Consider the following 12647-nt stretch of genomic DNA (forward strand, 5'->3'; position numbering starts at 1 on the left):
TACGTTTTGCATTGCACCCATTTGATAACCAAGCACATTTATGGGATAGACATGAACAATTGCAGGTTGCAAAGGCATTTTGATCAGTTTAGGTGGTTAAGTAATTGTTTTACTAACCAAAAAGTCAATCAAATAGACCTTTGTCCGTTTAAATCTAGCGTATCTAACGAAAAGGCTGGCCTTGCTGTCATCATAGCGGATATTGATGTCAAAGCAGAGCCTTCCAAAAGCAAGTTAAGTGACACTCTTAAATTAGGTACAATTATACAAGTGAACACATCTGACACAGATGAGTAGGGTGAGAAGATTATAACTAGCTACTTACTTTCTGTATTTTCTCCATTCGTTTGCTGACAATTCCATACGTAGACAGCAGTCACAAAAACCACAAGGAAAGTCCGCGGACACATATTTCCTTAAATCAATATCCGACCGACGACACAGTCGAGAGCAACTGGGTTAGAATCCGTGTCAACTCGGTTAAAACTAGCTGGCAGGTGGTAGCTGTCAATTGGTTTGTTCGCTAAGCCACGAGAACCCACAGGTAAACAAAAATAAAAACATGCATTCCGGAAAAATGGGCGGAGGGAAGTTGGAGTCCAACGTGTTCGTTCACTGGCTACCTGGTTAGCCACTGCTAGTTATCTGTACAGATCTGGTGGATATTCAAAATCGCCACAAACAAATGCAACAGTGTGATTCATTGTGGACAAACGAAGCTAAAGTCTCACTTGCCAATAACTTGCATGGCATTGAGTCTTTTCAATTGTTCTTGATTCAAGCCGCAGTCTCGAAAGTCTGAACAGGCCAAGGGGAGTAGCTAGCTAACTGCTAGCTAATGTTAGCTGGCTGTGCAGCAGGCCACAACGCAAGGTAGTGCGATTTGATACCAACTCGCAATTGAATCACGCTTTCGGTAACACTCGCTATGGCGCCGTGTCTACTTCGGAAATTGCTTATTCCCTTGCATTGAAAGAACAAAAAAACACAGCTAGTGATGTGCAGCAATTTCTCTCGTGTCGCAGTCCCGCATTCTGTAGCTTCCCTTATGACAACTTCAGGTTCATGGCACGCGTGGCGTACTCAACCAAATCCACGGGTCACTGGGTTTCACGCTCATCCGCTGGTGTCGTTCACAAAAATACCCAAATAATAAACGCAAAAGTATTGCGATTACTAGGTAGTTTACTTAAACTCATCTGAACCTTGTATGGAGAGAATAAATAATTAAACCGCAAACTCGATTCGGTCAATACTGACATTAACGAGACTTCCACGCAAGACAACATTGACTGTCAGACTTCGCCGTTGGTCAAGTTGTTCGCACTATTTCGTCACAATAAAGCGCGTTTCGGTGATTTTACATGAGGGATATCTCCCTTCAAAATGACCACATGGTTATTGCACAACGACAACAGCAAAAAATAAAGTCGAAAACTTATATTTTAGTCTCCCACATGAGAGGTAGATTGTTAAATCCTCTTCTCTGCCTCTCCTCCGCCAGTAAACAAAACCTGCAAGTGAGCCAGCTGGGGCTAAAGGGAAACACGGACTGGAATATATTGGATTAGGCAGTTAGACTAAAGATACTGTAAAAACCTACATTGCATCTGTGAATAGGCTACAAACGAGCGGGGGTCATACCATGGGTAATTTTTACTACTATAACCCATAGAAACGCATTAAATAACACATTCATAAATGGCAAAAAATCAAGTAAAAAAAATAATCAGAAGGAATAAGATTTTTAAGTGTCTGTCCTATATTTAGAAGAAGACCGATTTTCGGTCACCTTTCACCGCAGATGCGGAAGGCCGAAATAGGTGGGTGAGTGAGATTGAGATGCAGCCCATGGAAGAAAAAAAAACTGATATCTCTAGTTTAAATGTACTGATTTTCATGGGGATTTTTATTATTATTAATTACTTAGATTGACGCACCGCTACGTCAATAGACTCTTAATGAATTATGTGTTGGAATAAAGGTCCACTTTCAATTAGGGTCATGAGTAGGTTGATTGAACTCCACTCCATGGTCAAGGAAGTTTCTGTTGAACTCCACCAATGGAGTGGAGCAGAGACCAGGCTTTGTGGTCAATACTTAAACAAATGTAAATTATGAAACGCCTACCTTGTACCTATGTTTGTCGTCTGTAGTTGAGTGATTTTCTTTGTCAGTTGGTGGTTGTATTTGATTAACATTTATTGAAAAAGTATGGATTTCAAACAAACAAAGGCATGCAACTACAGAGGGCAAATTTAAGTGCACAGTAAGCGTTTAATAATTGAAAGTATTGCCCTTGGGGCGAATTGATGTAGTTGGAGCTGAATTCCCTAGGAGTTCATCAGAAACTTCCTTGACCATAAAGAGTTTAGTCAGCTAGGTCAGGAGGAAAAATGATTTGTTAGAACACTTGTTGATTACATTTTAATTTCTTCCCCCTCTTATTTAGTTTAATGTTCAGCGGACACCAACCAACCTGCCCATCCAGTTTTAAGACATGGTGGGAAAGGGGCGGGGGCAGTATGCTACAAGAGGTTGTGTGTCTGTTAATCATGGTCTGCATTACAAACGGCACCCTATTCCCTTTATAGGGCACTACTTGAATAGGATGCCATTTGAGACACAAACTCGTAGGCTAGACCAACAATTCAAGGACACCTAAGCAGTACCTGCAATATTCTCTTTGGAAAGGGGGATACCTATTCAGTTGTACAACTGAATGCTTTCAACTGAAATGTGTCTTCTGCATTTAACCCAACCCCTCTGCCTTAATCGACATCCACGTCGTTGATGCCCGGGGAACAGTGGGTTAACTGCCTTGCTCAGCGGCAGAACAATTTTTACCTTGTCAGCTCGGGGATTCGAAGGTTGCTGGCCTAACGCTCTAACCACTAGACTACCTGTTTAAACATCACATTGTCCAGCATTGTTATCTCTTCTCTCTGTGTTAGTCCTTGGCAGCCTTTATGGGAAAAACAGCTGCACTGAAACCCCTATGCTCAGATAGACCATATCCTCCCTATGTCAATGTTAAAGAGTTCTTCTGCTGTCCCCATAGGATAACCCCTTGAAAAAATTTTTTTGCTTCCATGTAGAACCCATTCCACAGAGGGTTCTACATGGAACCCAAAATGGTTCTATGTGGAACACAAAAATGCTTCTCCCTGGAAACAAAAAGGCTTTTTCAAAGGCCTATCCCTCTTGAGTTGAGACAACGTGTTTTTTATGAAGTTAAACGTGCTCTTTATGAAAAATGTTTTTTGGGACCAAGTTACACTTCTCAAAAGGCAGCGAACTGGTGGAACGACCCACAAATACTGGCTCTCCTCGTCCCTGGCTGCAACTCTTTCCCACACTTCGTTGCTGGCGTGGAGAGGACAATGTGTTCTTCTCAACCAACTTAACTGGTAAAATAAGGGTTCTAGATAGATAATAGATAATAATAGAAAAATAGATTTGACTATATTGCGTCTAAAATGGCACCCTATTACCTATATAGTGCACTACTTTCGATGAGAGCCCTATGGGCCCTGGTCAAAAGTAGTTCACTACATAGGGAATAGGCTCCCATTTGGGACGCATATTTTGATAGGGTGGAGATGCTTATTGTTCATTTACTGTAATCATAACTAACCACAAGCCTACCTGTGTTGAAAAGTTGATGGGTGATGCTTATAACTGATAACAACAAGCGGAATGATGACTTAGATTAGTTTTCCTGTACTGGCAGCCAGGGGATTGGCTGGACAATACCACCAGTGTTAACTCACTACCTGTTAGCATCCTGCCTTCCCAGCAGGATCAGTACATTTCGGATAAAAAAAGGAACCTCTGCTGTCATCAATTATGAGAAAATAGCCCTCAATCTTACAGGAATTCAAACACATGCACACCAATGATGTCTATAAACCCTAGATGACTGACAGGGGATGCTGTATTGAAGCCACTGTGCAGCCATTTTGGAACTACATTCATTAAGCATGCATTTTGACACCTTAATGCATGCTTTTAAATTATTAGGTGAATCAAGTGAACTAGTTCAGGGCTAAAACAAAATTGTGAAACGTTTGGAGCTCCCCGTGGAGAAGCTTGAGAATCACTGGGCTAACTTAACCAGGTAACATTTCAAGTTAGTATCTCAAAATGTTGAGTTAGGATCTCAATATCTTGAGGTAGTATCTCAACATTTGTAGATACTAAATGTTGAGATAACATCAACATATAAAAATGAATTGGGCATTCGCAAAAGTAATAAGACCCCTTGACTTTTCCCACATTTTGTTACGTTACAGCCTTATTTTAAAATGGATTCAGTGTTTTTTCCCCCTCATCAATCTACAAACAATACCCCATAATGACAAACAAAAACGTTTTTTAGAAACGTTAGCAAATGTATTAAAAATAGAAAACAGAAATACTTTATTTACATAAGTATTAAAACTTGCTATGAGACTTGAAATTGAGCTCAGGTGCATCCTGTTTCCATTGATCATCCTTGAGATGTTTCTACAACTTGATTAGAGTCCACCTGTAGTAAATTCAATTGATTGGACATGATTTGGAAAGGCACACACCTGTCTATATAATGTCCCACAGTTGACAGTGCATGTCAGAGCAAAAACCAAAGCCATGAGGGCAAAGGAATTGTCCGTAGAGCTCCGAGACAGGATTGTGTCAAGGCACAGATCTGGGGAAGGGTACCTGTGCAGCGACGCTCCCCATCCAAACTGACAGAGCTTGAGAGGACCTGCAGAGAAGAATGTAAGAAACTCCCCAAACACTGTTGTGCCAAGCTTGCAGCATCATACCCAAGAAGACTCAAGGCTGTAATCGCTGCCAAAGGTCCATCAACAAAGTACTGAGTAAAGGGTCTGAATACTTACAGTACCAGTCAAAGGTTTGGACACACCTACTCATTCCTGGGTTTTTCTTTATTTTCACTATCTTATACATTGTAGAATAATAGTGAAAACATCAAAACCATTAAATAACACATAAGGAATCATGTAGTAACCAAAAAAGTGTTAAACCAATCTAAATATATTTCATATTTGAGATTCTTCAAAGTAGCCACCCTTTGCCTCGACGACAGCTTTGCACACTCTTGGCATAGTATGACATAGTAATAGGTCAGCTGTAAAACTGTATTTTATGGGCTATGATGGGACAAGACTTTTTAGAATCTGGTCGTATTGTAAAAACTACACAACAACTGCAATTGGACAATACAACTAACAGCTTGCTTTATGCAGGGTTGCATTGTGTACGCCTTTGCATCTGTAATTAAATAGTTACTCACACAGTACGTCGTCACTATTGTGTTAATTGATTCATTCCAGTCAATCCTTTGGGTTGATAATGTCTAAGTAGCCTAGCCACCTGAAGTTGTAATATAAAACAAATTTGATGACATTCACATTTTCTCTTAACGCAAATAAATAGGCCTCTTTTCGGCTATAAATACAGGAACATAGCTTGGGCTATTACTGCTTCGTTTCCCCTGGCCAGATGGGATCAGAGCTCATAGGCTTCTCTAGACTACCTGCAGCTGTGATTGTTATTAGGCTACAGCTGATCAGACTGAAACACAAATTGTACACGAGATGACCAATCATGAGACAAATCAGTCTAAACAACAGTACTTTGACCCTCTTTTCAACGCTTTTGTGTCAATATTTTTTATTCAACTGAATAAAAACTGCCAGCTCGCCACACATTTGCCAGTGGCAGTGCTGTGCTGATCTCTGCAACATGGATACATTGAAATCATTTGCCACATTGCTACAAATAAATACATATTTCTTGTATGTATGTTCTACTATCAAAAAATGTCAAGTTAGTTTGGGCTTCCATACTAATGTTACTGTCCTCAATACAACAAATAAATACTACTGTAGAATTGCATTAATTCCTATGGAGGACTGCTCCTTCTGAGTGTCAATATGGCGGCCGGTGGCTTCAAAGCATCTAATTGGCCAATACATAGCATCAGCAATCCAGGGTTTCAGTATATATCTTTGGGTGGTCCACACGCACATGCGCACCCCCCCCCCCCCCACCGAGAGCAATTATAGCTCTGAATCTGTTATTGTGTTGAATTGACATAAATCTGCTATAGTTAATCAATAGCTGTGGAAATGCAGCTCTTGGCTTTCACACACCGTTGCGGCAATATCGTACACTAGTATTATTGCAGTGTTTGTTGTTGTATTAGACAGCCATATTCCCCTCCTTTCTAGGAGATGTGGGATGCGTCCCAAATGGCACCCTATTACCCATGTCAAAAGTAGTGCACTATGTAGGAAAAGGGGTGCCATTTGGGATGCAATCGTGATGGCTGGTAAACCTCCAGACAACTGCTTCCTCCGATCACAGAGGACAGAGCAGAGATCAGGGTTGAGTCCCAAATGGCACCCTATCCCCTGTAGTGCACCCCTTTTGACTAGGGCCCAAAAAGTGCAAAAGTACTAGTCTCTGGTCAAAAATAGTGTACTAGGGAACAGGGTGCCAGCTAGGACAGAGACATTTACATTTTACATTTACATTTAAGTCATTTAGCAGACGCTCTTATCCAGAGCGACTTAGAGACCAAATCATGCAGAGGAGAGAGTAACTAGAATAATAAACATGTGTAATGAGTGCGCTGCAGTTGAATACCAGGAACAACAGTCACTGGCACCATCACCTCAAGGATCAGTACACTACAACGGCTTAGAGAGAGATCATGGTGGTTTGCAGCCAAAATGGCACCCTATTCCCTACGTAGTGCACTACTTTTGAGCAGGGCCCTTAGGAAACAGGGTGCCATTTGGGATGCAAACCATGTCAGCAAGGCCATCACATAGTACATTGATTCAACATCATGAAATGTGATGAGATGAGAGGGTCAGAGAGGTGAATGTTATAGCCATCTTACTATGGACGATGTAGTTCAACGTGCCATCCGCAGGCTGTGGAGTGGGAGGTGAGTCTCTCACAGGCACTGGATGGGGCCTCGCACTGGGCTTTCTGATAGCAGTTCTTTTCAAAAAAGTGTTGACTTGTGTTGATTGGTATTGAATGTGGTTACCTTAGCTATTTCAGTTAATGCACTTATTGTAAATTGGTCTGGGTAAGAATGTCTGCTAAATGACTATGAAGTAAAGTCCCAGGCTATGGGAGAGAGGGAGATAGGTTAAGAGGGAGAGGGGGGTGAGGGTAAGGGTGAGAGAGAGGTGACCAGCAGCTTTGAGCCATTGAGCCGATTTCAGCACGTCACTAATCTGGGAACATCTTTTATTATAAGAAGGTGTAAGGAAGCCAAACGGATTGTGATGCACTTCTTGACACAAATTATAATCTCATAGTCTGTCTGTAGGTATGTGGAGTTATAATAACATTATGGCACTAGGCAGTTTTAGTTTCAATCACCCTGTTCAGGTATTTTGTTCCAGTCTTTTGTTCACAACATTTCCAGTAACAGTTTATTTTAAGGGTATAACACTTCACAATACATTCATAACGATTACATTACACATTCATAAGCAATACAAGTCACGTAGGTACACTTCAAATAAAGTGTTACCAAATTTCCATTGAGGAAAATATCATTTATTTAGCAGTATGCAGTGGCTGATTGTGGGTGTTTACAGTAAGGCTTGTTTTGCCTGCTTGACAGTGTAGTTCAAGAAGGAAATTGAAGCATGATACTTTCCCATCATTTCTGATGGAAATAAGAGCGAGAACGAGCACACAAATAGATGCCTGGTCTAGTTAATGGCGACATTATAACACAAATACATGTTGTGAGGTCTACTGAGGTTCTTTTGAACAACAATTTAAGACCGGGGCCATGCATAGAGCTAAACTCAGCAGTATTGATGTAGTATTGACAGTCTAGCTTCCTGTCCAGGGGGTGTACTTGTACATCAAGCCAACTCACGGTACATGAAACAGCAGATAAGCTCCTGCCCCTATGGGCCACTCTGGCTCGGACAAGGCTTACTTATTGACGACAACTGAAGGATAGCAGATGACCGGTAAACACATGATGCTATTGTTGACAGTATGTAACCAGTAGCCATGGAGCCATGGTCTGTGTCCCAAATGGCACCCTATTCTCTAACAAAAGTTTTCCAAAGGGGTTCTTCAGCTGTTCCCATAGGAGAACCCTTTTTGGTTCCATGGTAGGTAATTTATTCATCCATTCATTCAGATTACACTAGCATTTTGTTTTTTTACAACATAAAACAGTCAATTTACGGTATTGTACTGTCATTACACAGCACTAGCTTTGATACTGTATTACAGCAGGTGTACTGTAATATAAACTATAGCATTTTGTTTACCACCGAGCTGCCTGTATCTACTGTCAGATTCACGGTAACCCCTTTACAGTGTAGATAGCACCTTTTTTTCTACTAGTGTATGAAATGCACTACTTTTGACCAGAGCCCCATGGCTCTGTGGCTCTCAAAAGTAGTCCACTATATAGGGAATAGGGTGCCGCAGTATTTGGTACGTAGACATAGAGTCAGAAGGCGGTTGTTGATTGAGTGACTGACTGACTCCTAATCCTGCTAGCCCTCATCCGGTTCCAGGGGCCTGGGGGAGGCAGGTCAAAGCTAGGACCCTCTCTTTCGCCCCTCTCTCTATCTTCCTCTCTCTCTCTCTCTCTCTCTCGCCCTCTACCTCCCTCTTCTCTCTCAGGGGTTTCTCTGAAATCCCATTACACATTGCACAGCAGTGGCCAGCTCAGAGATGATTATGTAGCTGCTCCTACACACTGATCTAAGGTCAGTTTTCAGTATATACACTGAGTGTACAAAACATCAAGAACACCTGCTCTTTCCAAGACATAGACTGACCAGGTGAATCCAGGTGAATCCAGGTGAAAGCTATGATCCATTATTGATATCACTTGTTAAATCCACATCATTCAGTGTTGATGAAGGGGAGGAGACAGGTTAAAGAAAGATTTTTAAGCCTTGAGACAATTGAGACATGGATTGTGTATGTGTGCCATTCAGACAGTTAATGGGCAATACAAAAGATTTAAGTGCCTTTGAACAGGGTATGATAGTAGGTGTCAGGCGCACCGGTTGTGTCAAGAACAGCAACATTGCAGGGTTTTTCATCACAGTTTCACGTGTGTATCAAGAGTCCATTCCCCGAAGAATTGAGGCTGTGCTGATGGCAAAAGGGGGATGGGTGCAACTTAATATTAGGCAGGTGATCCTAATGTTTGGTATAGTCTTGTGTGTAATACATCTGAGAATATGTAAACCTGGTGATCCAAATACCAATTCCCACTGGGAATTTCACTTTGGGAATACGGTTCCAACGTTCCCAAAAATAGTTGTCTTGTCTGCTGCCTGGTATATTGACTCATACTATATATCTGCAGATCTTAGAGAAACATTCATCAGAGCTGGACGTACCTCAAATGGATGATCTTAACCGGTCGGATATAGACATGGAGTCAGAGAGGACCCTCATCGAGAGGATCAAATCCATCAAACAGGAGAAGTGAGTGAAGAGACTGAGGCTCCTCTAGTTCTCTGTTATGGGGTGCAAAATCTTGTTCTAGCCCAGCACTAACACATCTGACTGAACTAATCACCAATGAATCAGATGTGTTAAAGAGGAACGCTATCTCAGTAGAAGCTGTCAGTGTTAAAGGGGCAGTGGTTCAAAATGTGATTTCCCAGTTTTTTAAAGATATTTCCACGAGGTCGAAATAGCAATCTGAAAGTGAAAATTATGATAATGCCATTTTTGTGTAACAGCTGTTTCAAAAAATGCCTGGAATTTCTGCCTGTTCAGGTGGGATGGAGTTTTTTTGCCCAGATCATGACATGACAATCTGATCTAATTATTCTGACCAATGACCAGTCATCTTTTATTTGAATATGTATCCTCCTACTTTGAAGGGGTAAGCGGTGTATGCACAATATACCATACAGCTCAGCATTTCTCAATACATTCCTGGACCTTTAGAGGGGTGCACAATTTTGTTAAACCCAGCACTAACTCACCTGATTCAAATAATCACTGAGCCCTTGTTAGTTGAATCAGGTGTGTTATAGTGCTTGACTAGAACAAAAGAGGGGGGGTGCAACTCAATATTAGGAAGGTGTTCTTAAGGTTTTGTACACTCAATGTATATATTATCTCCCTTAATGATTAAGGTAAGGATTTAGGAGAAGTAAACTGATCATAGACCTGCTCTGCCCAGGAATGGGGTACAGTCTGGATGAAGCAGCAAGATTGGACACCCATGGAGTCATCACAGCTTAGGTAGCAAATCTCTTACTGCTAGAGCAAATCTGTTAGGGCTTGACTCATTACTTACTTAACTATTCAATCCGATAGCCCCTTTTTCGGCTATGAAACATTTAAAGGCAATCTTACTGCGGTCTCCGAGACTTCATTCAGTCAACGCTGCAGATGTTGGCTTAATTGTAAATGACCTTTAAATGTCATAGTGGTCAGTGTGGCTGACGTCTGGTGAGGTACAGTAGAAACCTCATGATGATAGCATCACCATCAAAATGGCCAGATAAACGCTGGACAACAGTCAGTGGGGGAATAGGGTTTAAAACAGATTGAGTCTAGTTCCGGATTAAAAAACACTTTCAATGGAGATTCACAGGTAAACCGGCCCTTCGGGTACTTCAAGCCTTGAGCTACACATGAATGTCCTTGACACAGTACTGAAAAACTAACCCAATAGCCCTCAGCTTATTCCTCTATGTAGGTAACCAGCTGCACACTGTTCAAACATGACAACTAAAACAACAGGGTCAGGGTTCAGCCTGATAAGAGCCATGCGAAGGCCTCTCTCGCTCTGTTATATCATGTATGATAATATATGTAGCTCAGTCTAGTGTTTGTTATTCGGCCAAGTCTGCCACAGTGTCATAAAGTGCTTGTCTTGTAGAATATATACAGTACATTCGGAAAGTATTCAGACCCCTTGACTTTTTCCCCCCACATTTTGTTACGTTACAGCCTTATTCTAAAATGGATTAAATAAATCAAAATCCTCTTCAATCTACACACAATATCCCACAATGACAAAGTGAAAACAGGTTTCTAGAAATGTTAGGAAATGTATTAAATATAGAAAAGAGTAATACTTTATTTACATAAGTATTAAGAACCTTTGCTATGAGACTCAGGTGCATCCTGTTTCCATTGATCATCCTTGAGATGTTTCTACAACTTGATTGGAGTCCATCTGTAGTAAATTCAATTGATTGGACATGATTTGGAAAGGCACACACCTGTCTATATAATGTCCCACAGTTGACAGTGCATGTCAGAGCAAAAACTAAGCCATGAGGTCAAATTAATTGTCTGCAGACTTCCGAGACAGGATTGTGTCAAGGCACAGATCTGGGGAAGGGTACCAAAAGACCTGCAGCATTGAAGGTCCCCAAGAACATAGTGGCCTCCATCATTCTTAAATGGAAGAAGTTTGGAACCACCAAGATTCCTCCTAGAGCTGGCCGCCCGGCCAAACTCAGCAATCGGGGAAGAAGGGCCTCCACCAATCAGGCCTTTATGGTAGAGTGGCCAGACGGAAGCCACTCCTCAGTAAAATGCACATGACATCCCGCTTGGAGTTTGCCAAAAGACAACTAAAGACTTTCAGACTATGAGAAACAAGATTCTCTGGTCTGATGAAACCAAGATTGAACTCTTTGGCCTGAATGCCAAGCGTCACATCTGGAGGAAACCTGGCACCCTCCCTAAGGTGAAGCATGCTATTGGCAGCATCATGCTATGGGGATGTTTTTCAGTGGCAAGGACTGGGAGACTTGTCAGGATTGAGGGAAAGATGAATGGAGAAAAGTACAGAGATCCTTGAAGAAAACCTGTTCCAGAGCACTCAGGACCTCAGACTGGGGCGAAGGTTCCCCTTCCAACAGGACAACGACCCTAAGCACACAGCCAAGATAATGCAGGAGTGGCTTCGGGACAAAGATTGGAAAGCTGCCGCGGTCATCCCCCTCTTCAAAGGGGGAGACACTCTAGACTCAAACGTATAGACCTATATCCATCCTGCCCTGCCTTTCTAAAATCTTCGAAAGCCATGTTAAATAAATCAAAATACATTTTAGATTTTTCAAAGTAGCCACCCTTTGCCTTGGTGACAGGGTGGCAGGTAGGCTAGTGGTTACAGCGTTGGGCCAGTAACCGAAAGGTTTCTAGATAGAACCCCCAAGCTGACAAGGTAAAAATCTGTCGTTCTGCCCCTGAACAAGGCAGTTGTTGTTCCTAGGCCGTCATTGTAAGAATTTGTTCTTAAATGACTTGCCTAGTTAAATAAATAAAAACATATATTTTTTTCAAAAATGACAGCTTTGCACACTCTTGGCATTCTCTCAACCAGCTACATCGGATATGCTTTTCCAACAGTCTTGCAGGAGTTCCCACATATGCTGAGCACATGTTGGCTGCTTTACCTTCACTCTGCAGTCCAACTCATCCCAAACCATCTCAATTGGGTTTAGGTCGGGTAAATGTGGAGGCCAGGTCATCTGATGCAGCACTCCATCACTATCCTTAATCAAATATTCCTTACACAGGCTGGAGGTGTTTTTTATTTTTATATATATATTTTTTATTTATTTCACCTTTATTTAACCAGGTAGGCT

At 41.7% G+C, this 12647-nt stretch overlaps 1 protein-coding gene across 1 annotated transcript in view; it reads right to left on the reverse strand.

The window, feature by feature from the left end:
- The window catches only part of LOC139560496 (insulin receptor-like), a 102468-nt gene extending 100947 nt beyond the window's left edge, over positions 1-1521 (reverse strand). The window contains exon 1 of the mRNA XM_071377334.1: positions 326-1521. Within this exon, the coding sequence (XP_071233435.1) occupies positions 326-410 (85 nt within the window). The 5' untranslated portion in view covers positions 411-1521. The remainder of the gene's footprint in view (positions 1-325) is intronic.
- Between the last annotated feature and the right edge of the window lie 11126 nt (positions 1522-12647).

Source organism: Salvelinus alpinus, chromosome 30, assembly GCF_045679555.1.
Source record: "Salvelinus alpinus chromosome 30, SLU_Salpinus.1, whole genome shotgun sequence".
In the NCBI taxonomy this organism is placed as follows: Eukaryota; Metazoa; Chordata; class Actinopteri; order Salmoniformes; family Salmonidae; genus Salvelinus; species Salvelinus alpinus.